Source organism: Sebastes fasciatus, chromosome 20 (genome assembly GCF_043250625.1).
Source record: "Sebastes fasciatus isolate fSebFas1 chromosome 20, fSebFas1.pri, whole genome shotgun sequence".
Taxonomy (NCBI): Eukaryota; Metazoa; Chordata; class Actinopteri; order Perciformes; family Sebastidae; genus Sebastes; species Sebastes fasciatus.
Window position 1 is genome coordinate 24,091,943 of NC_133814.1, and position 25,962 is coordinate 24,117,904.

The 25,962-nt window shown below is 44.5% G+C and overlaps 2 protein-coding genes across 4 annotated transcripts in view; one reads left to right on the forward strand and one right to left on the reverse strand.

The window, feature by feature from the left end:
• The first annotated feature begins 1,003 nt into the window (after positions 1-1,003).
• Positions 1,004-5,917, forward strand: stx4 (syntaxin 4). The gene is made up of 10 exons (XM_074620357.1): positions 1,004-1,223; positions 1,641-1,745; positions 2,588-2,687; positions 2,875-2,949; positions 3,035-3,105; positions 3,219-3,327; positions 4,273-4,346; positions 4,744-4,881; positions 4,974-5,084; positions 5,776-5,917. The coding sequence occupies exons 1-10, from the start codon at positions 1,194-1,196 to the stop codon at positions 5,854-5,856; spliced, it is 894 nt and encodes a 297-aa protein (XP_074476458.1). The 5' UTR covers positions 1,004-1,193; the 3' UTR covers positions 5,857-5,917.
• Positions 5,918-7,506: 1,589 nt separating this feature from the next.
• The window catches only part of srcap (Snf2-related CREBBP activator protein), a 40,306-nt gene continuing 21,850 nt past the window's right edge, over positions 7,507-25,962 (reverse strand). For 2 of the 3 annotated variants that reach the window (XM_074620355.1, XM_074620354.1), the window contains 17 exons: positions 25,708-25,894; positions 25,447-25,616; positions 24,996-25,147; positions 24,084-24,299; positions 23,666-23,830; positions 22,792-22,923; positions 21,282-21,611; positions 19,766-19,941; positions 19,306-19,619; positions 19,006-19,208; positions 17,930-18,099; positions 17,534-17,730; positions 16,494-16,608; positions 15,817-15,945; positions 15,498-15,674; positions 15,232-15,315; positions 7,507-15,088 (listed from right to left, as the gene is read on the reverse strand). In XM_074620355.1, the coding sequence (XP_074476456.1) occupies positions 8,825-15,088; positions 15,232-15,315; positions 15,498-15,674; positions 15,817-15,945; positions 16,494-16,608; positions 17,534-17,730; positions 17,930-18,099; positions 19,006-19,208; positions 19,306-19,619; positions 19,766-19,941; positions 21,282-21,611; positions 22,792-22,923; positions 23,666-23,830; positions 24,084-24,299; positions 24,996-25,147; positions 25,447-25,616; positions 25,708-25,894 (9,181 nt within the window). In that variant the 3' untranslated portion in view covers positions 7,507-8,824. The remainder of the gene's footprint in view (positions 15,089-15,231; positions 15,316-15,497; positions 15,675-15,816; positions 15,946-16,493; positions 16,609-17,533; positions 17,731-17,929; positions 18,100-19,005; positions 19,209-19,305; positions 19,620-19,765; positions 19,942-21,281; positions 21,612-22,791; positions 22,924-23,665; positions 23,831-24,083; positions 24,300-24,995; positions 25,148-25,446; positions 25,617-25,707; positions 25,895-25,962) is intronic. The other variant, XM_074620356.1, reaches the window with a different exon arrangement.

Sequence of the window (25,962 nt, forward strand, 5' to 3'; positions counted from 1 at the left end):
TATGGATGGATTAATATTTCATTTATAAAAAAATATTTTAATAATTCTTATTTTATTGCCCATTCATTTTGTAATTTAGTCCATTTATTCATAGATTAATAAATACATTTGTAAACAAATTTGTATTGTTCAATTAGTGCTCAATTGTACTCAAATAAAGTTAGACATTACTCCACTATATCTTTCAAAGGTCTTTTTATTAATTGTCAATAATCAACAGAACAGTCACTGTACAGGGAAAGTTATTTTTTGTTTTTCTGAACAACACTCACCCATGACACAAGATATCAATCAATCATACCTGACAACAACATACACACAGACAGCCACATCTGGCCACAAAGGACCGAACTGATTCTCAATCATGGATACATAAAATTCAAATTGTAGAGAATACAACACAGGGAGAGCATCCAAAAATAAGTCATGAAATAATAATAAGAAGATCTGCTGTAAAACCTGTATTTTTAATTCAGTTTGTGAATCCAGTTATTTATATCTCTTTTTAAAAAAAATTAAATAAATATATATATATACATATTTATTTATTTATTTAAATTGTTTTTGTTTTTTTTCTCTTCTTCTTCTTCTTCTTATTTCAAGACTTATTTTTGGATACTTATATTTACTTATTATATTATGAAATAATAATAATAAGAAGAGAAAAAAAATAAAACAATTTAAATAAATATATATACACACATACTTACATACACATACACATATATACACGTACACACATATACCTATACACACACATATATATATATATATATATATATATACATACATACATACATACACTACACATACACATACACATACATACATACACAGTCCACTATATCTTTACATAGCAAATAGTTGTTTGCTGCTATAACACCCTTAATAATATAATAATAATAATAATAATAATAATAATAATAAATAAATCACTGCTCATCCGGCCGGTGTAGTTACACTCTGCGGCCACAGAGGGCGCCAGTGAGTCGCCGCCTCGGTGTGTTGAGGAGCAGCAGAAGAAGCAGCAGCAGAAGAAGTGCTACTCTCTGTAGTTAACTTGTTGAATGACAGCAGATCAGAGTTTAAAGTCTTTGTTCTGTTACTTTCTCTGTTTCTCTGCTTTGGAAACAACTCACCACATCTCTCCGTAGAGTCGCAGCGTCTCTGACCTCCGACCTGCTGCTGGAAACATGCGGGACCGAACTAAAGAACTAGGAAACGTGAGTTATCAGAGAGACACGGCTAGCGTTAGCATTAGCCTGCTAGCATGCTAACTTAGCCACAGCCCATTAGTTAGTCTGTTAGCATTAGCTTTAGCATTAGCCAGCTAGCATGCTAACTTAGCCACAGTAATCCAGTGGAGTAACAGCTGATAACGTGAAAGTGTTGAACTGTGACAGCTTTGAGTGAGAAAGCACGTTGCTAAAAGTGCTTAAAACAACAAAGTGCAGCTGTTTATGTGTCTGATTGTTTCACTATAGCTTTGTTTTGCTCACCACTTCCGTTTCAGCCCTTAAAGGAAGCACCAGGCCAGGACAGAATGAGGACAACAGGGGCTGGGCTGCAAGCATGTTGGTCTGTTTGTTTGTTTATGTGCTGTTAACATGCAGATGTCTTTATTTTCTTCACATTTGCAGAATGCAGAGGCTTCAGATGAGGACGAGGAGGTCAAAGCTCTGATGATCAAACCTGGAACCTCTTCAGTCAAAGAGGAGAAGGAGAATGAAGCCTTCTTTAAAAAGGTATCTTAATAATAATAATAATAATGATGATGTTTATCAAGGTGCAGATGACAGATCAGCTAAGATAACTTGGTCTTGTCTTGCATTTTTTTGCCTCAGGTTATAGTTCTATCTATATAACCCACTTATTCTTAGGAAATGAAGTTTTTTAATGTTAAAATCATGTTTGTTTACATTGTTAAACTGAGTAATATATCTACTGCTGAGGCTTTAAGTACAAGAAATGGTCTCAATCTTATCAACACTTTCTAAATTGTATTTTGTCAATATCCCAGTCTGCTAATCCCAGTGTCCTTGAAAAATGACCCAGTGTTATTGCCATACTATTACAGCAAAAATGACTTCTTAATATTGAATAATAATACTTTTCTTCGTCCTCTATTATAGTAGATTGAATCACTTTGGGTTTTATGAACATTTTTCTCTATTCTTCAATATTTTATAGACCAAATGATTCATCAGTTATTGAGAAAATAATCAGTTGATAGTGAAAATAATTGTTAGTTGCATCCCTACATACTATTACGTGCATCATGATGACATACCTCACTTCAAACCTATGTGTTATTGCATCTAGGCCTGAAACTAACCCAAGGTATCATCCTAAGAGTACTTGTTTGGTCCCACCAGCAGTCCACTAATAATATAAAACAGAGAAAAGCAGCATATATCTGCCATTTGAGAACCTAAAACGAGAGCATGTTCATCATTTTTTTTAGATGAGTTAAATGTTTAACTAACTTCTTGTGGATTCATTTTCTTTTGATCAACTAATTGAATGAAAATGCAACTGTTTGCAATGTTTCTGCCTATAAACAGCAAAACTTGTTTCTGAATCTTAGGTGCAAGAAATCCACGAGGGGCTGCAGAGTCTCAAGAGGATGGTGTCTAACCTCGAGAACAAACAGAAAACTGTGCTGGGGGTGGCGCTGCCGGAGGAGAGTAAGTATATTCATTTAGGCCATCAGTCTGTCCAGATCTGAGCACCGATCAAATCCATGAGGTGCATAACGTGTCTGACGAGTGCTAGAAACTGGACAAAGTCAATAATAAACTTGTGTAGTTGATTGCTAAATTCATCTTGATTAAGTCTCTCAGATTGTCTGATGTTGTTTCCCTCTTTGGTCAGGTATGAAGAAAGAGCTCCAGACTCATCGAGAGGAGATCAAAACAGTGGCGACTCAGATCCAGAGAAAACTCAAGAGTGAGTATTGAAGGATAGCAAGTGAACAGTTTATTTTGTTGTTGTTTTGTTCGTTGACTCACACTTATCAATTATCTTTCTACAGGTATTGAACCGAAGAAAGGAGAAGAGGATGGAAAATATGTACCCATAAACGCTCGGATGCAACGGACCCAGGTTGGATAGAACTTGTAGTCTCAAACAACCTCTGCAGCTGCATGAAGCTGTTTTCACCCCGTTATCGTGATCTAAACAGCAGTGAAGTGACCAAAACGTTTCCTTCTCTCCAGCACGGCGTCTTGTCGAAGGAGTTTGTGGAGTTGATGGGACACTGTAACACCATCCAGTCCCAGTACAGAGACCGTAACGTGGAGAGAATACAGAGACAACTCAAAATCAGTGAGTACACGGAGAGCAGCTCTGATTTCTTGTTTGGTTTGTGGTCTGCGGCCATCGTCACCGTTGGCCTGATCACTTCCTCCTCTGTCTCATGACATTTACCACATGCCATCTCCTTTCTCTTTCTGTTACTTTCTACTCTACACACTTTTAAAACACCATTTTTAGCATTTATATGTACTATAGAATTATATTTTATAAACATTATAGTGTGTTATAAATCATTTATTAAAACTTCTCCTTTGAAGACATTTTATATTATTACAGCTATTTATTTATTATCTGTTTGTACAGCAGCCGTTACTAGATATAGTTGTTGACAAATAAACATCTACCTACAACTACATTATAATGTGTTATAAACCATTTAATGAATATTAATATACTGCTTATAAATGCTAAATAGGAGGGTTAAGGATCTGTAGTTTTATGGTAGTAGAGCTGCAACGATTAATTGATTAATTGATCAAAGAAGTGTTTGAAAGAAAATTGTTTATTTTTCTTAATTGATTAATCATTTAAGTCATTTTTATTATTTAATTTAATTAATTATTTTTTTATTTGTTTTATTTATTAGTCATTAGATGGTTCAAATACGAGAGTAAAGTAAAGTGAATATTTTGGGGTTTTGGACTGTTGTTCCTCCAGGATATTGTGACGGGGAGTTTAATGGTGTTTTCTAGACCAAACGAGTAATCGAGAAAATAATTGCCAGATTAATCAGTAATGAAAATACTTATCTGGTTAATTGCAGCTCTACATTGTAGACTTTGTATCTTAATCAGATCAACTACAGATAAAAACACATTCTTACTTTCGATTCTGCTCTTTTGATTTGAGCTCAGAGGGAGTTTTTATATTTTCATTTCCAGTGTCTCTCCCGTCTCACAGCAACAACAACGTCCTGTATCCAAAACACTGATCTAACGTACTTCTCACTTTTAGCTGGGACCAACGTGACAGACGAAGAGCTGGATGCGATGCTCGAGAGCGGCCAGACGGATGTTTTCACACAAAATGTGAGTGTGCGCAACACGAAAGGAGGGCGTCGACACTGACATGTTGGAAACCACAAGTTACCTGCTGAGGCAAAACACATATTGACATTTGTTTTGCACCAACCACCAACTATAGTCATAGTCGTAGTAGTTGTGGTGACTTTAAGTGTCAGGTGTGAAATGGTGACAGGTCTGCTCTGTTGTAGTCTTTCTAACCGCTCCAACTGGACGACAGATTTGGTAAGCAAAGAAAGAAAACCACATGCAGCCCCTAGTGATGCCTGTAGTGTTTCAGTAGCTCGTAGTGTGAAGAATCCTGCTGGCTTTCGATGTGCACTCAGTTAGACTAGATGAAACCTCACGACAGATTTTTCTATTGTTTATAATGCAGCTAATAAATATCGTCGCCATGTTTCAGATCCTGATCGATGCTCAAGCTACAAAACAGGCTCTGAACGAGATCGAGTCCCGACACGACGAAATCCTGAAGCTGGAGAGGAGCATCAGAGACCTGCACGACATGTTCCAGTACCTCGCCATGGAGGTGGAGGCTCAGGTAAAAGAAGCAACGCTGGTGAAGTCTCTCTCTCTCGCTTTTGTTTTGGGGTTACGAAGAGTGTCTGATTCTGATATTTCTGCCTCCTGCAGGGGGAGGTGGTCAACCGGATTGAAACCAACATCAAACAGTCGTCTAACTACGTGGAGAAAGCAAAGGAAAACACACAGAAAGCGGTCACGTATCAGCAGAAAGCACGCAAGGTACAATTTAAATCTTTAAGACAACATGAAATGGACACTTACTTGCCCGTCCCATCAAACCAAATAGCCTTACTCCTCTTAAAGGGATAGTTTGGATGTTTTGAAGTGGGGTCGTATGAGGTACTTATGCATAGACAGTGTATTACCTACAGTAGATGACAGTCAGAGCGCTCCCAGTTTGGAGAAACAGACAGCAATATACTGCTGTGGACGGGGCAGCAGCTAAATGTATTTTAGCCATCCAAAAGAATAAAAATCGATTTAAGTGTACACTATATTTAGAAAATGTTCAGCTGTTATCTATGGTCGCTTCAAAGCCACCAGACTCCATTGACAAAAACATAAATTTGACCTTGCAGAACATGGGAGTCACTGGTCTACCGCTGCACTGGTGCCTCGATCGGTTACTTTGTTTGTGTTATTGTGTGACTTTGGTGTTTTAAAAGGTTCGTTCAGACTCACCAAAGTCACACAATAACTCAAAGAAACGAGGCAGACTAGCAACTCCCGTGTTCTGCGAGGTAAAATTTCTGTTTTTGTCGATGGAGTCTGGTGGCTTTGAAGAGAGTTAATCCAAACTATCCCTTTAAACTGGTTTAGACTTTACAATGATCCCTCTCTACATTAACGTGTCTTTTAAGGCGATTCATTTTGCTTGTATGTTAATCTATTTGTCTTTCTTCCAATGCAGAAAAAGATCTGGATAGCGATCTGTTTGGGCATCGTCCTCCTCATCTTAGTCATCTCGTTGGTCACCGCCTTCGGCACCTAACACCAGGCAGCGTGAGCTGTCGGCTGTAGACTGGTTTAGCAGAAGCACATAAAAAAACAAACACCTTTTCATGTAAATAATTTCAGCCCACAGGATGTACGGGTGAATTCAGTCGGTTATCATCCATCTGCTTTTCATATTCGTCTCCCTCTAACCCCTAACTGTCCTCCCATCAGGCCTTTTGTTTTTGTTTTAAAGGTGCTTTTAACTCACAAATGACTACAATCTTTGCATTTCCACTTCCACTCATGAGGTAGTGCTGCTGGTTTATGGAAACTCCCTCCCGTCAGATTCTTCAGAGACAATTTGTGAACTGTTACGTCAGTGCCCTTTCCCCTCCTACTTTAAAAAAAGAAAAGAAAGAGGAAATAAGTGGCCTTGAGCAAAGCACAATGCAGTATTGAACCCCCACGCTGGCGCTGATCATACTGTCCTCAGGAAACTGTGCATTGCTTCTTGTTACGTTGTCGTTTCGGGATGAATTAGAGGCGCAGATAATTTTAATAGAGTAGACATTTCTTTTATAGGCAGATGGACTAATATAATTGTACATAACCTCTATTGCTGGTGATGAGAAATTCTTTATGCAGATTTTTAAAACTTGAAAGTTTGCCTACATGTAACAAGTGTAAATATTGTTTTGGTGAAATAACAGTTCCCCCCCCTTTGTTTTTATTTTACGGTTTCTCAGCACTGCAATAAAAGGCCCACTTTTATTTGTCCTACCAGTTTGTATTTATGATTTAAATCAATTTATTGTGTTAAGCTGCTGCAACCACACATGATTTTTTTTTTTTTTTTCTTAAAACTGTGCCTTCTCCTTTATGTCCATGTGAGAATGTGACGTGCACTAACATTGTCAAGAAGGGATGGAGTGAGTTTTTAATTTTGTTTCTATTTGAGCAGTGTTTCAGCTGACGACGTATACTCGTATATTAAGACTTTATTTTTCTTCACCCGTTTGTCACATTGTGCAAAGACTCCTTTTGTCCTGCTAGTTTTTGTTTAATTCTGCGGGTAAATCCTGCGATGTGTTAACTGACCAGAAAACACGTTTATGGAGAAACAGTGCCTGCTGTGCTTCCTCAATTTGACAAATCTGTAAAGAAAAATAAACCAAAAACTGTTAAAGGTCGTCAAGTCTCAGAAAGAAACTGGTTGGCAGCAGAGGGCAGAGACGGACTTTGCTACTGTGTAATATTACGACTGTCACACTCATTTATTTTAATTTAGATATGTTTTTTTAAATAAAATACTGCCATGTTCTATTCTGTTTGTCTTGTACCATAAATTTGCTGTTACAGACCATTGAAAAGAAGCATTTTCTCACAAAGTATTTTTTTTTTACAGTATAGTATGAAACAAATCTGTATTTCACCCACGATTAAACAAAAATCTTTCAACACAATGAAAAATGGCAACTAATTTTTGGTCTTTTTATTCAACTGTAATTGTCTTAATTGTTCAAGTAAAACAATGTGGAATTACAAGGGATCAAAAGGAATGCAACAAATGAAGAGAGAGAGACAAATCAAAAATAAGACCATCACCATAAACTACCCGCCCGACCCGAACCCCTTCCCACCCTCCACCCAAATATCACCTCTGCTCAAAATAGCTTCAAAAGTAAATCGACAATTTACAGTCATCTGGAACTGTACCAGTAAATTTTATTCACATATTTTGTCCAAGTAATTTTTTTTTTTTTTTACATGAAGAAGTGATGGTGACAAAAAAAAATAATCAAAAAATAAAACATTAATTTGGTAGCACTGATGCACAGGGTGCTTTACTTGATGTTCTCTAGGGTTTTTTTTTTTAGTTTGGCTTTTTTTTTAAATAACGAGAAGCTCAACACCCCTGCTTCAGGTGCGTCACAAGGCAATCTGAGGTTCAAACCCATTTGGCCAAAGAGGCACTCTTTAATTTCAACATGTACTTGCCCTTTTCCATATAAATACATGACAAAGTGGACTATTAACTGCCTTTGGGACGATTAGGAAAAAAGAGATTTCTTCTGCTGCTCCAGGTGTGTGGTCTCAGGAGCACAACTTCAATTAATACATTTTCAGAGATACATCGTGAGGTACCAGGAACCAATTAATCGACTGAAGTTGATGTAAAAACTTATTACTACACCACAATGTACTCAAAAAAGCCGAGGGGCCACAATATCAGATGTGCAAATGAGAAATGCAAGGCTGGATTTAAAAATGAATCCAATGAACAGACATGACAAATAAAAAAAAACAAAAAGAAAGGGGGCCCAAGCAAAGACAAGCTCCAGCATAGTGCAGCAAAGATCACATTGACAGATCTGGTCTCTTCCTAATACCCTGGAAGAAATAATAAAATATGCATATAACTTATCAACTGACTACAAAGAAACAATAGTCAGGACAGCTGACGAAATTTTTCAAAAACCAAACTCTCTAAAACCTCCAACTTACAATACAACTGGTCACTCATAAGTTTTTAATGTCACACAAATGACTTTTCATTAATGACCCTAATAGAGGGCGCTGTATAATCCCATGTTAACACAGAAGATCTGAGTGTTCCAGTCTTAAATGATTACAGTACATAATGTGAACTAACAACTTGCCTTTATAACCTCTTGCACCTTTGTCCCCCCTCAAGTCCCAGCGGTGGATTTATCCACCGCACCGCCTCTCTCCCGTCTGTTTACGGACGCGTGACGATTGGCGCCACATTTTTTTTTTCTCACTCTCAGTCCGGCGTCCCTGAGCCTTCCCCCCCCAGCTGACAATGGCTGATCTGGTGAGAGGACCAGCTCCAATTGGAAAGGGAGAGGGCCCAAGAGGCAGTGAGGTCCCTGGCTTGTGCGGCACTCCGTTCCCTTTGCATTCATCAGAGTGCACACAAAGCAGCAACCTTGGAGGTCGTGACATGCTCTGCGACGGCACTCTCGCTTCCATTTTTTTTTTCTCCCCCTTTGGCACTCTGATCATGTCTTGTGGTGACGGTGTTGACCAGAAGAGGAGCGGGTGCTCAAGGCCGGCGACCGGGCCTGCACCGCCGCGAGTGCCGCGACGCTGCGCAGCACCCTGTCCGGCGTCCCCTCCGTTCCCGAACCGCCGGTCACTTCCTGCGAGTGTTTTTGAGACCTCCGGCTCTCCCGGCGCTGTCCCCGCGTGTGTCTTTTGTCTCTACTACCTTCCGAGCTGCGATCCCGCTCGCTGCCGGAGGAAGCGGCGCGGGACTCTCTGTGCTCGGTGTATTGAGAGCTGATGCTGTGGGTGCGTTGGCTGCTGTTGCTGTTGCTGCTGCTGCTGCGGCTTCTGCTGCTGCGGCCGCGCCCGTCGCCCTCGCCGTCGCTGCTCATGCTGCTGCAGGCGCTGTGACCCCGGGACGAAGACTGCGCCTCGGCCTCGCCTTCCTTTCCCCTTGACGACTTCCTGCTCCCCCTCTCCTTGTCCTCTGGTTTAGACCTCTTGTACTCCACCTCCACTTCCAGGGGTGGAACCAGAGGACCGGGGCACTGTCTGGTGGAGCGGGAAGCAGGGCGGCTGGTCTGATTGGGCGTTGAGGGTTTGCTGCCGCTGCTTTTATTATTAGTAAGAGTTACAGAGTTACTCTGAGGGGAGGCAGGGACACTTTTGCTTTTAGACTTTTGGTTCTTGTCAGAAGAAGAGGCAGGGGAAGTCCCAGCAGCCTTCGCCCCAGAGTCTCTCCGGGTGGTGTGACCGGGAGTATCCACCCTGCCTTTCATTGCGAGGAGCTTGGCTGCCGCATTGAGCGCCGAGCACCTCTTCCCCAGAACCTCGGGCTCAGGAGGCAAAGGGGGCGCGCTGTTTGTCTGAGCTTTACGCTCTTGTGACGGCTGAGATCCTGCGGACTTCCTGGGGATCCTAACAGAAGACGTATCACTGCCCGACTCTCCACCCGTGGATGCGTTGGTGTTGTTTGATGCGTTTTTGTCAGAGCTGCGCGCTGGTTTCTTTCCTTGCCGGGCGTTGCCCTTTTTCCTCTCCTCATCTTTTAGCCCGTGCTTTGCCGAGCGAGTCAACCGGCGCTCCTTCCTGCTCTCACTGTTGTCTGAGTCCGAGGACGAAGAGGAAGACCTGGACCGCCTTCCCCGAGAGGTAGCGCCTTCTTCCTCTTCCTTCTCCCCGCCCTCTTCGTTCTTCTCCTCCTCCCCCGTTTCTGAGTTGTCGTCCATTCGCATCTTCTTGGCAGGATGTCTGTTCTCGTAAGTCCTCTTGTGGTGAGCGTGGCGTGTGAGGGTTGATGTAGAGCACCCAGATGATGACGAAGAGGAGCGAGCAGAGTCCTGGCTGCTCTGGCGACTAAGAGGCCTTTTCTGGATTGGAGTTGGCTCCGCCGCCTCTTGCTTAGGTTCTTCTTTCTGAGGGGCAGGCTGTGCTTCTTCCCTTCCCGACTCTTTGGTCTCAGAGGAACTCTCCACCTTTCTCCTTTTAGGCTTACAGACGTCCTCCTTTTTCTCATCCTCCTCTTTGCTAGTCCTTGCGCCAGCTTCCACGGCATCTACTTCCATTTCTGTCACCCTGTCCGGGTCACTTTTAGGTGCAGACACTTTCTGCGTTGGCTCTATAGATTGTTTCTCGGATGAAACACTAGAGGAAGCAGACGTGGGTACCCGGGGCGGGGCTTCTGTCTGGGCTGGTTTGGACACATCAGTGGACACAGAGCTTTGTGTGGTGGACACAGGAGGAACTGTTCTGGTTGTGGCAGCTGTGGTAGCTGCTACTGTTGACACCGGGGTGGCTGTGGTAATGGATACTTGGGTAGTTGTGACAATGTTTGTGGTCGCAACTGTAATGGACCTTTCTGGGGATGATGTAGTTGGTGATGGAGCTGGTGTAGCACCTGTGGAAGTTGTTACTGGGGGTGAGATCTTGACAGTCTTTTCTGCAGTTGTGGCCGGGGTAGTTGTGTGTTCTTTGGAAGGGGCTGCTGCTGCTGCTGCTACTACTACAGGCGTCACTACTTGGACTCCCTCTGTTGTAGTTACTGTAACTGTCTTTGCCTGGGCTGTGGTGGTCACACTGGCAGATGTTGTAGATGGAGAAGGAGTGCAGGTTGGGGTTGGTGCAGCTGGAGGTTTTGCTGAGGAGGTGCCAGCCACTGGAACAGCGGTTGCCTGTTTAGCCACTTGAACTGTTGTTGTTGGTGGCGAAGTTGAGACTGGTTTGGTGGCGACTTTGGTAGTTGTCACGTTAGTCCTTGCTCGGGCCGGAGGAGATGTGTTTGCAGCAGATGATGAGACCGTTGTTACGGACGGTGTTGCAGAAGCAGATGTGGTTGAACTTGCGGTGGGAACTGCGCTCGATGGACTAGCTTGGACTGTTTTTACTGTGGTTGTCACAGTTGTTGCTGTAGCGGGGGAAGATGTGGATGTTGGTTTTGGTGAAGCTGTAGCTGAAACCTTTTGGGTGGCAGCTGGAGAAGAGGTTACAATAGCTGGGGTGGAGGTTACAGCAGCTGAGATGGATGTTACGGCAGCTGGGGTAGACGTAGATGACATTGCAGAGGTTATAATAGCTGCTGTAGAGGTTACAGCAGCTGCGGTGGAGGTTACGGCAGCTGGGGTAGACGTAGATGACATAGCTGAGGTTATAATAGCTGCTGTAGAGGTTACAGCAGCTGGGGTGGAGGTTACGGCAGCTGACAGAGCGGAGGTTATAATAGCTGTGGCGGAGGTTACAGCAACTGCAGTAGATGTTGTAGATGACACAGCAGAGGTTACAATAGCTGTGGTGGAGGTTACAGCAGCACGGGTAGATCTTACAGCAGCTGGGGTGGATGTTACGGCAGCTGGGGTAGATGTTGTAGATGACACAGCAGAGGTTATAATAGCTGCGGTGGAGGTTACAGCAGCTGGGGTAGATGTTGTAGATGACACAGCAGAGGTTATACTAGCTGCAGTGGAGGTCACAACAGCTGGGGTAGACGTTACAGAAGCTGGGGTAGATGTTGTCGATGACAGAGTAGAGGTTACAATAGCTGGGGTGGAGGTCACAGCAGCTGGGGTAGACGTCACAGAAGCTGGGGTAGACGTCACAGAAGCTGGGGTGGATGTCACAGAAGCTGGGGTGGACGTCACAGCAGCTGGGGTGGACGTCACAGCAGCTGGGGTGGACGTCACAGCAGCTGGGGTGGACGTCACAGCAGCTGGGGTGGACGTCACAGCAGCTGGGGTAGATGTTGTCGATGACAGAGTAGAGGTTACAATAGCTGGGGTGGAGGTCACAGCAGCTGGGGTAGACGTCACAGAAGCTGGGGTGGACGTCACAGCAGCTGGGGTGGACGTCACAGCAGCTGGGGTGGACGTCACAGCAGCTGGGGTGGACGTCACAGCAGCTGGGGTGGACGTCACAGCAGCTGGGGTGGACGTCACTGCAGCTGGGGTGGACGTCACAGAAGCTGGGGTGGACGTCACAGAAGCAGGGGTAGACGTCACAGCAGCTGGGGTAGACGTCACAGCAGCTGGGGTAGACGTCACAGCAGCTGGGGTAGACGTCACAGCAGCTGGGGTAGACGTCACAGCAGCTGGGGTAGACGTCACAGCAGCTGGGGTAGACGTCACAGCAGCTGGGGTAGACGTCACAGAAGCTGGGGTAGACGTCACAGAAGCTGGGGTAGACGTCACAGCAGCTGGGGTAGACGTCACAGCAGCTGGGGTAGACGTCACAGCAGCTGGGGTAGACGTCACAGCAGCTGGGGTAGACGTCACAGCAGCTGGGGTAGACGTCACAGAAGCTGGGGTAGACGTCACAGAAGCTGGGGTAGACGTCACAGCAGCTGGGTTAGACGTCACAGCAGCTGGGGTAGACGTCACAGCAGCTGGGTTAGACGTCACAGCAGCTGGGGTAGACGTCACAGCAGCTGGGGTAGACGTCACAGCAGCTGGGGTAGACGTTACAGCAGCTGGGGTAGACGTTACAGCAGCTGGGTTAGACGTTACAGCAGCTGGGGTAGACGTTGTCGATGACAGAGCAGAGGTTATAATAGCTAGGGTGGAGGTCACAGCAGCTTGGGTAGATGTTGTCGATGAAGGAGCGGAGGCTTGCGGTAAGTCCTTTCCAGCAGTAGTTTTAGTTGTGACTGATTTCACTGTAGTGGTGACTGCTGGTGCAACGCTGACTGTTTTTGATATTACGTCAGTAGCTGTCGTGATCGTTGTGGCAAGGACTGACGCTGGAGCTGCTTTGACGGCCGCGGCAGAAGACGACACGGTCGAAGGAGTCCTAGCAGCTGGTGTGGCAACTGTGGTGGTTTTGGCAGGTCCTGTTGTTGTTGTTTTCACAGTTGTCGAAACGGAAGGTTTTGGCTCTATGGGAGCTTTAGAAGCAGTGGAAACCACAAGTTTTACACCTGTAAGAGTTGATGTGACAGTGCTGGCAGGTGGCGATGGAGTTGTGGTAGTGGGGGTAGCGGTGACGGGGATAACAGCAGGCTTAGAAAGTGTTACGGAGGATGCGGAGGACACCTGGGTGGATGCTGCGTCTGGGCTTGGAACTGTAGCCGGAGCTGAACTAACAACTGAGGCGGATGTGGAGGCAACCAAAGGAAGGGGTGCAGTGGGTGTTTGCACTGAAGCTGCGACTGGTGTGGAAGCTTTATCTGTTGTTGTTGGTGGTGGTTTTGTTGTTGTTGGTGTTGTTTTGGGGGCTTGAGCTGGATTTGGAGCAGGGGCTGAAACCTCAGTTTTAGTGTCCTCAGCTTTGGTAGACTGGGAGGCCTGACTTGTAGTGACAGCAGCAGCTTTCAGGGGAGGCTGGACTGTTGGCTTTATGCTAGCATCCGTTTTTGATACACCAGATACACCAGGAGTGGTGGTCTCCTTTTTAGAGTCCTGTCCTTCACTGACGGTCTCTGGCGTAGTTATGGGTTCTTTGCGAGGGCGACCCCTCTTGCGTTTTGGGGATTGAGGGGGGTTCCCAGCCTCATTTGACGAGGTGGGCTTTGGGGGAGGGGCCCCTGTTTTGTCATGATCAGGTAACCTCGGGGGAGTCTTAGGGGGCCGGCCCCTCTTTCTTTTCAAAGGTGTCACAAGAGAATTCACACCGGACTCTGTAGAGGTGGTGTCTTTGCCCGGTGACGTGTCAGTCTTTCTGGACTGGTTCCCTCCTCTACCTCGACCCAGATTCTGCTCTCCCAGCTGAGCAGCCATGCGAGATTCAGTTTCCAACCTGCGCCGCACAGGAAGATTTCTCAGCACGGGCATGTCGGGAGAATGGTGGGGCGGGGAATATGGAGGATAACTTCTGACAGGCGGCGGGTTCACAGACGGACTAGGAGTAGAGTCTTGGTCCTGAGGAGATTTGGTAGCGGTCCCTTTAGTTTTGCTGTCAGCGCTCGGTGATGCGTTGTCTTTGCTTGGTTCCTCGGCAGTGTTCTCCTCCACGGTCGCCTCCTCTGAAGAAGCTCCGCCTCCAGTGCCGCTTCCTCGGCGCCTCCTCCTTTTCGGCTCCTTCTCCTCCACCACCGTGACCAGCCTCCCCGGAAGCTTCCGCAGGACTTTGGCCGACGGGGAGTCTTCAACCAGGCCCCGCAGGACTTCACCGTCGGCTGACTGGCGCTTGCGAGGCGATCGGGAGCTGGTGGAGGGGGGAGACATGGCGCTGTGGTCGTCATCTTTTGCCTGATGGTCCACCGGGCAGCTGGACTCTAGCGGTGACTCAGACGTCCTGCTCTCGTTCTCCTCTTTGCAGGCTTTGGAGGTCTTGCCGTCAGTCTCCCCAACTTGCTGCTGTTTCCCTTCAGGGGGAGAGGTCGTAGGAGGGGAAGGCACTGGACTGGAATGGGAGCGGTTTGGCAGAGTCCTGGTTTTGATGGTCTGGTGATCTCTGGCAGGAGAGGAGGCTTTTGAAGATTTGGAGGAATCTTGAAGCTTGGTTGATGAGGAGGTTTTCTGATGGTCTGTGCGGGACGGGGTGGTAGACACGGTGTCTTTGGCAGCTCCTCGTCCTCTCAGACCACAGCGGAGTCTTTCAGGCACTTCTCTTGTGGGCGTGGGGTCGGGCTCGGCTTCGGGCGAGGCCCCACGCAGACGACCACTGGTCCTCGTAGAGGTGACAATCTTGTCCTTGTCCTTGGGTTTACGGCCACGGCGGGCTGGCTGAGGAGGCTCCACAGAAGCTGGCGGCGACAAAAAGTCATCGGCGTCGTCATCGGAGGAAGCGTGGAGCTTTAGGCCCTCCTCCTTGGCCTGGTCCAGGCCCTTCCTGGCGGCCTCCACTTGCTCCTAAACACACACAGAACAGATGTTTAGAAGTTTGGTATTACAAAACTGAGTCAAAGTTGAATTTATTAAATCAAATTTTTGGAAAGCTGAGCTGATGAGACAATTCAAACTAAGCAAAAGGTGAAGAAGATGTGGCGCGTTACCTCAGCCTGCTTCAGCTCCTCTTTGCACACGTCTTCTAATGAGGCTTCCAGGAAGTTCATGGCGTAGCGTTCAATGGGAGTGAGCTGGAGATAGGAAGATTATATGGTGAGTTAACGGAGCATAGAATAATAACTCTATAGACATGATGCAGATACACAGCAGAAATACCCCCATCTTCACGGACAACAGCTATGGATAAAAACGTCCATGTTCTACCCTTGATTTTAAAATAATAACTCAACAACAGAACAGCGTGATTACTCACTTGCTCCACCAGAGCAGCGATTTCCTGCTCAGCCTTTGAGAGCTCCTCCACCTCCTCTTGTTCGCCTCCCTCATCCAGCGGTATGTTCTCGTTGAACTCCGCCAGCTCGGCAACCTGCTCCGCTTTGGCCTGAGAGGCTGCTACTATGTCCTCCTCGTCCTCGGCACGACACAGGGCCTGCGAGAAGCATTTCAAGATGATCACGTCATGCTATGGCATCATCATAATATTACCCAGATTGGACAGGTTATAAGGAACGGGGATATTGTTATTATGTTATGGCTGATCGGTGTATGTTGGTACATGTGATGCGTCTAACCTGCTCCAGGATGGTGGTACTCGTTTTGTTGCCAGTCTCCTCAGCCTCCTCGGCTTGGGGCACCGATAGCTCCACCGCCACCTCCCTCCGCTCCCCTTCATTCATATCAAACAGGTCTCGGATGGTTTGCTGAAGAACAAAAAGAAAACGAGACGCATTCAGCTCAAGAAAAAATGGTTCTCTGTACTTGAGAACAACAATAATAAGGAGGCACTTGAACCGCTTAACGTCCTGATGTTAATATACTCAAAAAGGAGCAGTTATGCTAATGGTGTCATTTACTGCAGTATTCATTATAAACGGCTTCAATGTCGGCACACTTCAAACAGCATAAGTGGCATTACTTAAAAAAGGTAGATCTGAAGACATTTAATGAAAGGAGAAGAGGACAAAGCCTCTAGCCTCCTCTAGTGTTGCAGCTATGAAAAACATCTCTTTATGTGCTCAGTCATCGAGCACACACCAGAGAGACTTTAACATACTTGGTTGAATTTTCCTGCACTTTTATATGATGTGCAGCTGGTAGTAGAAACAGTGAGATGTGGTGTCATTCTGCATCCCATCGTATGAAATCATATCATTTAAGGGAATGTATTTTCATAAAGTGGAGTATTATGTTAAAACAAAGGCTATTGTTGGTCAAATAAATAATTAATTAGTGCACTGTAAATTCCTACCTGTTTGAAGAAGGCCGTGGTAAAGTTTCCTCCTTCAATCGCCATATCTCCCAGCATCCTCTTCTGATTGGCTTTCTTTAAAATGTTCTCCTCCACCGTTCGCTCGCTGATCAGCCTGAAGAGGAACAGTTAAAAAAAATACATTAATATGTTGTTGAAATCACATTTGGTCTTTATGGGGAATCATAGCAAATGCCAACAGAATATGCAGAGGTCAGATGAAAAATACAACGGCAACACGACCAATCTTTCCACGCACCTACTGAGACGCCATGCGCTTTGTTTTGGGAACAGAAGCAGCAGGTTAAACCACTGTTCATTTAAAAGGGACTGTTTGTAACTTCTTACACTTATAAATCAATCCGGGGCGGTGTGCCATGCACGCTCGCGTGTGGCCACGCTGTTCAGAATCAGACTCCAACACAAACAACACGGAAGAACCGAAACCGCAAAGTTCTATCTAGTGAAGCCCGTCTGTTAAACAGTGTTGGCCGCGGTCGGAGACCGTAGCTTTGGTCTCCAGGGCCGGAGTCTCTGCTGTATTCTGCTCCTCTGCCTGCCTGCTTGCCTTCACTCACACACCGCGCTCGTTCTCGCTCTTTCGCTCCACTCTCACGTGCATGCGCGCACACTCCACACTGCAGAAGAGTTAGTAGCTCTGAGAATATCTAGTGAATGTACAGTGGACGTTTGTGCAGAAATAACTGCTGCAGCTCATCCAGACCAACAGAGGTTTACCGTGTCTTGTGAAGTGACGGAGCTCCGCAGCGAGAAACGTTATCGTAACAAACAATTTCTGATTCTTACAAACAGTCCCTTTAACTTGAATAGAAGTTCTTTATTTTATTTCTTGTTAAATATTGCCTTGCCTTGTATCTTGAGAACTGAAGCAGCGGGTCCTGAAGTTGCACTTTTTTATTATTTTCTAATAAAAGGTGTATGTATTTTCCATTAATCGTTGTCTTTACTTGTTTATATCCATAATTAATTTACTCCGTCACAAATGTATCGCTCATGTAAAAGCACTTTTACGCCGTCACCTGTAGATGTGGACGTCTCTGGTCTGGCCGATTCGGTGGCAGCGGTCCTGCGCCTGAGCGTCCATGGTGGGGTTCCAGTCGCTGTCGTAGAATACTACTGTGTCGGCCCCGGTCAGGTTCACCCCGACGCCTCCGCTGCGAGTTGACAAGATGAAGCAGAAAATACGCCGATCTGCGTTGAAGCGCTCCATGAGGGACTGAAGAAGAAGGAAGAAGATGCACAGAGAAAAAGCGTTAGAGACGGCGGACTGACTAGACCCTAACGTGATTTTTTATTTAACATTTTCCTTTCTTTTCAGTGTTCAGTCTTAAATATTCTGCTGTAATTTAGGTGAGGCAGTAAAAATCTAATTCTATTTTCATACGTGGTCATTTGAAAACGCCGTCAGCACCAACCTGTCTCATCTCCACGCGGGTGCTGCCATCCAGACGGAGGTAGATGTGTCCGTGGTAGTTGAGGAACTGCTCCAGCACGTCTAACATACGTGTCATCTGAGTGAAGATCAACACTCTGTGGCCTCCCGTCTTCAGCTTTCGCAGTAACGTGTGGAGAGTCTGCAGCTTACCTGCACACAGTAAATATACAAACTATTCAGGAAATTTTATGACTTTGCAGATAAATAATATGTAGAAAATTGTCTGATATATACAGAAGCCCTGAGAGGAAAAAAATTCTGGTGATCCATTTTCTAATTCTGATCTGAATTGTTTTCTCTCCTGTGTTTATGACTTTAAAAATGTTGTTTTTTACCAGAATAATAAGTTCCTTACATTTTTTTTTCATCTTTGAAAACAAAATATTTTGGCAGATGAAAACTTTTGTTGTTATAGTAGTCATTGAGGCGACAAGAGGCTGACGTGCACCACTATCCCATGTTCTAAATGGGACTAAAAGCAATTTACACAACTTACCCTGTGTTTAAAGCGCACGGAGAAATTAAAACTCATCTGGATGAATACATGAATACTTTTAGTCCTATTTAGAACATGGGATAGTGATGCCCTCTTGTGGACGAAATTAATATTCTAGTAACAAACACTTCCCACTAACTTTTTATTTTGATGTTAATACAATGTACCAGAATTCACGAATATGTAGGATATTACTACTGACATTCCTGTTATCTTACGTCACAACGTCTGCTGTATTAGCCGTGTGTTTACTACGTGTTTATTTGCATATAGAGCGGGGAAGTGAGATGGGATTACAAGTGGTCACTGAAGACGCATGTGGAGACGCATTCTAAAACTGTCCACCTATGAGCCCGATCAATCAGGACGGATGTTAATGCCAGGTCTGAACAGGGCCTTAGAAAATGGATCACCAGAATTGTTATTCCTCACTTGCCTCTCAGGGCTTCCTTAGTCGTCAGATTAAGTCTAAACAAACTCAAAGCAGCGAGCTTCGATACTCTGTATTTTGAGTTTTTCTGCTCTTGGTATCAAACATGCTGCAAAAAAAAGCATCTTACCACAATCGTACTGTATAAGCCTCAGGTCCGGGAACTGGGTCCTCATGTAACACTGGATACGATGGAGGCTGCGAGTGAGCGGAGTGACTTGAGTCGACAGCAAGGAGGAGAAGACGGCCTGCTGGTGGCTCAGAGAGGGAGGAGGATGGCAGCAGTGCATGGAGATCGGAGGAGCCTCCACTGGAGGAATCGCAAATGTAAACCTGAAAAGGGGCAGAATAAATAAACAGTTAAATCACAAATATTTCCTCTTAAGTTAAAGCTCAGAAAAGTGTCATGCAAGAAAACCAGCTGATCTACCGGTCTATCATTTCATTGAGCAGCTCCAGCCGGTCATCCATGCTGTGGATGGCCTTCCTCACAGCGCGACTCTGAAACCAGTAGTCGTACTTGTCTTGCCACTGAGCGAACAGAGCGCTGCTATGGCCCGAGCGGCCCCATTCGCCCTTGGAGCTCAGGGCGGCCGGCGAGGGACGGGGACCAGGGAGAAAAGTCAAGAAGTCCAAAACCTCCCGGCCGTACATGGGCTTCGCTGCACAGCGGTTCTCGTTGACTCCTATGATGAAGTCCAGTCGGCTGTCACACTGCTGTTTAAGGCTGTCTGCCAGCCATGACTGTTGAGTAGGAGGGTTTACGTTAGCGAGGTGAAGAGCTGGAACACAAGACGCTAAAACAGCATTATCATGTTTCCAATAGTTGTGTGTGCTGTTGTGATAAATCACCTTAAATATGGAAGAATGTAACTACACAACTTGCTTACCACGTGGAAAGGAGAGCGAGGAGGAGGCCGAGGTACTCTCCTGGGTGGAGGGAAGGCTTTTGTGCCCGTGCTGGGTCTCGACTTCGTGGTAACTGGTGTTTGACTGCTGCTGCTGCTGTCACGTGGTGCTGCTGAAGACTTGGACGCAGAGGCCGAGGAGGTCACCGGAACCGGAGCTGAGGGGAGGACGGAGGAGAAAGCAGAGAGTTGTAAATAACCATGAATTTCATTACAGCTAATAAAAGGGAAACAATTTCTCCCCAAAAAAACTAAACTTTTGTCTGTCAGATCTGATCTATTAAGTCTTAAAAATCTGTGAATTTATTGTTGGCAAAGGCTCAATTCTATAATGAATTGAATGGGGTCATTATGTTATACCAACTAGGGCTGCAAAATTTTGAAAAAATATCAAATTGTGATTCTTTTGACTGATATTTTACTTAATTATTCTTATTTTCATTGAAAACATTAAAGGCAGGGTTGAGGATGTTCTCCAGTCTCCACTATTTGTTCTATTGGTTGAAATGGTTTTTAAACCCCGACAGCGATCCATTACTGATGAGCTCTGAAAAAGGACCGGAAAAGAGCCGTCATCTGTAGCTGCTGTAATCCTGTAAAAACGTCTACCAATCACTGCCTTGCGATCCGCTTGGAAAGAACCAATCAGATGCCTCCCTGCTCGTACTCTACCCTTGGCGTACACCAGCCTGAACTCAGAGCGCGTCGCCGCCGCACGTTTCCTGGAGAATGGAAGAGAAAACTCAGCCCTGCAGCAGCACTGAAAAGTGCTCAGCCATGAAAAACTACTTCTTTAGACTTCTAGAGGCCACCTTGTGTTACTTTTAGCAGGACTTTTGATGAGTTATTGTAAATTCAAGGACACATCGTTCCATATAATGACCTCTACTTACATTTCACCTCCCCTTGCAGTCTTTTGTGCTGCAGATGCATACTTGTAAAAAGCCGATTAAAAACCTGGTTACCTGTACGCATGGCAGTGGAATCACCATTCTCCAGGAGCAATCAGGACTCTCTAATGCCAAACCCCCAAATTACAGAAAATAGGTTCCTTGTTTGTACTTCTCATTTCAGAAACTAGCTTACTGGAGGAAGCCGGATACTTAAGTGCATGTAAACACAATGATATTTTCTGGATTTTTCCAATGAGGGAGAAGATGTAGATGTCACTTCTCTAAGTAATTTCACTCTTTTATGTAAAAACCATATCAGACAAATTATTATTCAAAGCAGAGTATTTCTATAAATCATGTCTGGATCTTTAAATATCCTAAACTGGCTTCGAGATTGGAGAGAGAGACTTTCCTGTGACTGCCTAAACTTCCCTGTATGTTTCATCTTACATGACACGCTGCACACATCTGCTACTTTAAGCAGATTAAAATGATTTGGGAGTGGGATGATAGGATATACTACAGATTAGTTGCAGTAATGTTCTGACCCAGTTCTGCTTGTCATGCATGCACACAGCGTTGTGAATTATAGCTCGTTCTCTCACCTGGCTGCTCTGCGCTCGATGGAGGAGGCTGCACTACTTTGAGGACAGGGCGAGGGGGGTGGGGCTGGTTCGGGGTCGGGCTAGGGTTTCCGGGAGGAGCTATGGTGTAGTGGACAGTGGCGGGACCGGGGGTGCGCTGGACAATTTGCAGTGGAGCAGTGCTTCTGACAGTGGTGGTGATGGCGTGGGGGTGCGGGGAGGGGGATGTCAGAGGAACAACACGAGGGGAAGGGGCCACTGCCAGGGTGGGCACGGTCCCGCCGTCCTTGCCTGCTGTCTGACGCACGACGATCTTCACGACGCCAGGGCTGCTCACCATGGCGGGGACCACTGAGGAAACATGGAACATATCAGATGTGAGAAACAAGGCTTCTTAAAGGGTAAAAGACAGGATTTAAAGGATCTTTTCTTTAACAGAAGAGCCAATAGAGTGCTCCGGGGATGACGTATTTCTGTAGGCCAACCAGGAAGTTAGCATCAGTCTGGTTCCCGCAACAAAAAGCCAACGGGATTGTTCCATTGGGTTTTGGATTATTGCAGAAAATAAGCTCTGTGGCAAACACATGTTTATGATACTTGTGTTTTGTTCAGCAAGATTATCTCCACAATTGAACACCACTTATGATTTTTGAAGCATGAATGCAACGTAAAAAGCTAACATTAGGCTATAAACTAACTACACCACCGTTGCATCAGAGTGAGTATAAACAACGAGGCTGTAAAGGCGGATGAGTCGGCGTGATGACGTTAAGTCGTCTCATTTAGTTGTTAGTTAGTTAACAGCCTTTTTTAAGACATGTCAAAGCTTCAAAATATTGAATATTGATCCAACTAAAAACACATTGATTTCCAGACGAGGGAACCGGACGTGCTACAATGCTAACTCATTTTCAGATTTTAGGACTCATTCCTGCAGCACTCTATACTAATTATAATTATTTGGCTAATTCAGACGTTCAATGAACCTTTTTGTGCCCGCAACTGAAATTTAGTATTTCCTTTGGTGGAAGTGTTCTCAAAAAAGTGAGTTTGTCTTAGTATTTGGGCAGAAGAGACTATGAAACTATGTTTTTGCAATAGACTCCATTATATTTTAGGAATAAACAGTAGTCCTATGTGCCCAAATACTAGATATAGTATGATAAGAAAATGTCTATATCTCAGAAACTACAAGGAGCACAATCAAGTGTTTGGTATCTACGAAGTCATAACATGTTGAATATCAAAGTTATACACACATCTGCAGTGTAAAAAAATATTTTATATTGAAAGTTTTTAAAGAATCCTGAAAGAAAAACGTTGTACTGTTAGATACTTGCTCAAAGTGAGTCCATACCAAATGTCAAGACTTTTGACCAATCAGAACAAATGTGGCATTTTTCCTAATCATATTAAATATAGTGTTTGGGCATAAATGAATGAAAGTCATTAATATAATAAAATAACATTGTTTGATAATCTGTTAAGAGGCAGAATGTGAAAGATAGAGTAAGATGATAAAAGGGTCAACCTTGCGCTGAGACGTTGTGAGGCAGCCGATTGGTAGGTGGAGCAGTAGAGGTGCTGCTCGTGACCGTCACCTGGGCCGGCGTGGTGATGAGGTGGTGCTGCACCCCGCTGGACACCAGGTGCATCACATTAGCTGCAGAGAGAGTCAGACAGGTTATAATCAGGAACGTTTTTCTCCACAGACTCTCCAGTAACCACATTATAACACATCATACCTAATGACTTCAATTATTCCTTCATTAAGGGACCAGGTTTAAATAAGTAAAACTGGAGCTGCACAATTATTGCAAAATAAATCATCTGAATGAGTTTGCTTAATGTTTCACTTTTAGAACTCATAATTATTTCATTGCTCTTCTTTTTTGTACATCCTGAAGAAGCAACAACAATGTTGTGTTTTCACTGTGAATATCATTGAGCATATTTCTTTATGCTAAATGCAGTACCTGTGAGGGTTTCTGGACAATATCTGTCATTGTTTTGTGTTGTTAATTGATTTACAATAATAAATATATACATACATTTGCATAAAACAAACATATTTGCCCACTCCCATGTTGATAAGAGTATTAAATACTTGACAAATCTCCCTTTAAGGTACATTTAGAACAGATAAAATTGTTGCAATTAATCGCGATTAACTATGGACAATCTAATCGTGATTAAATATTTTAATTTATCGACAGCCCTAGTCAAAATATAAGACAGCGTTACGTGGCTCATTTGAAATTCAGGGACTTTTTGAGCACTTTGTTAAATAAAAAAGGGGCTATTTTCAAGGTATTCCCGTACTTCGTTCACCTCAAACAAAAAGAAACTCTCCCTTAGTCTATTCATTCACCCATAGAAAGTACGAAAAGCAGTGTAACACTAACCTTGAACTGGGCGTGGAGAAGCTGCTGGGACTTGGTGGATCTGGGCTCCAGACAGAGTCAGCTTGTTGCCCTGAAGCTGGAAGGTGACGGGTTTACTGCCCTGACACGACGACACAGGTCGCCCTGCCAGAGAGGCGAGCTGGGCGATGCTCACTACCTCACCAGCTTAGGAAGCAAAACAGAGAGAAGACGTAGATTAGAACATTCACTTTACTGCAAAAGTTATCGTTTCTTTATGAGTTAATGATAAAAGAGTCTTTACGACAGTGAAGCACGAGGACCAGTGTGTGTGATGTTTGTTGTAAAAAAGGTGTGCTTCTCTAAAGTACTCCTAAAATATTAAATCTGACAGCTATCATTCAGGGTGGAGTTTAAAGGAGATAATACGTCATCTCCAACAACTGAAGTGTACACTTACAAGGCAGCCTAGCCTGCATATCTGGGCTGAGCAGGACCCTCTGGGGCAGGATGTTGCCGGGGTTTGGACTCGTATGGACCGGGATGCTGCCTGTGCAGGAGGCAGTGGGAGGCCGTACGGTCAGCACTGGCTTCGGAGCGCTGGATCTCACTGCAGTTTGAGCGGTAGGATGCATGGCCGGGCGAGGAGCGGCTGTGGTCGCCACTGAACACACCACTAAAGGCAAAAGCAAAAAATAATAAAAAGATCTGAAATTACAAAATACATTCTGATGTATTGCTTCTACATACAATGGTGTATTAGGGCCATTGTAGGTAAAATAAATAAATATCAATCTACGGAGCCAGGGGAGGGTGGATTTAATCAGAGAATACATTTCCGGGATTAAACTTGGATAACCTCACAGATTAAAGTCGTAAATTTATAAGAAAAAAACTAATGACTTTGAGAAAAAACAGATATTCTCGGAGATAAAAGTCACAAATTTACGAGATAAAAATCTGGAAAAAAGTGTTTTTTTAGGGCTGTCAAAGTTAACGCGACAGTAACATTAATGCAAATTCATTTTAACGCCAATAATTCCTTTAATGCAAGGTTGGTATCAATGGATTCATTAGGTTTTCTAGTTTCATATGATACCAGTATCTTCACTCTAGCTTTAAAACTGAGCCTGCTACAACCTAAATATTGCAAGCTGCGTTAATGCGTTAAAGAAATTAGTGGCGTTAAAATGAATTTGCGTTAATACGTTATTGTCGTGTTAACTTTGACAGCATAAAATTTCATTTTTTTCTCTTAATATTATCCACCTTCCCCGGCTTTGTCTTTTTTTTTGTTTCCCTACAATGGCCCTTATACGCCATTGAATTAAAGAAATCATGTTCAAGCTTAATTTTTCCCCTCTTCACTTGCCTTGATGAACTACAGGAGCAGGTGCAGGAGTCGAGGTGACTTCAGTAACCGGAGAAGGTTTGGGGGTCTGTGCTGCAGGAGGTACTGAGCAGGTAGGTTTGTTTATCAGGAGAACCGATCGATTATCACTTTTAGGAGGCGGCTGGAACATCCTAAAACAGATGACAGACAGACCAACGTACAAAAGATCAAACATTGTATTCAGGGACAAAAGAACATAAATAATCCTGATAGACTTTTGTCGGCAGCCAAATGTTGGTCAGCTTTGAATTTTAATTTAATTGAGTTGTCTGTGAGGTGACCTTTAGCAAAGCACTTAACACAAGTTGCTCCCACAGTTACAGATGAGAGGATGCACAACTGGCATACTGGTGCAGGCAAAGCTGTATTCCTCTGGGGGAGCAATTTGTCTGCATAACTTGTGGTTTTAAAAGTCATTGAAGCTGTGTACCTGTTGACCTTCATGCGGACTGGTTTTGGTCTCGGAGGGGGTTCAGGGGACTCCACGATCTCCTGGATTAGTTGTCGGCTGACTTTGTGACGCGGCAGGAAGACATCTGCCTGGTACCGGGACACACGACTCTCCAAACCAACGAGGTCAAACATAGAAAGGTCGCAGCGCTGAGGATGTAAAAACATTATATTATAATATCAAGTCTGCTTGATTTTCTGACCAAATTAAAGCTTTTTTTTGTTTTCCTTTCATGCCAACCTTCATAGGAGAGACCTCCAGGGCGTCCTGCACCAGGGAGGCCGTATGGAAAACAATGGGCTTCGTGATGAAGGGAGACTGGATGGGTCGAGGGTCGAACAGGTTGGGGTGGTTGCACACTTTACGGAGCTGCATTAGGATGTTAATCACAGACATGAAGTGACCGCTTGCCAGCGTCTCCCGGGTCCTGTGAATCAGAAACAAAAAAGGTGATGAATGGAGAGAAAAAAACTGGTAATATGATCAACAATCTCA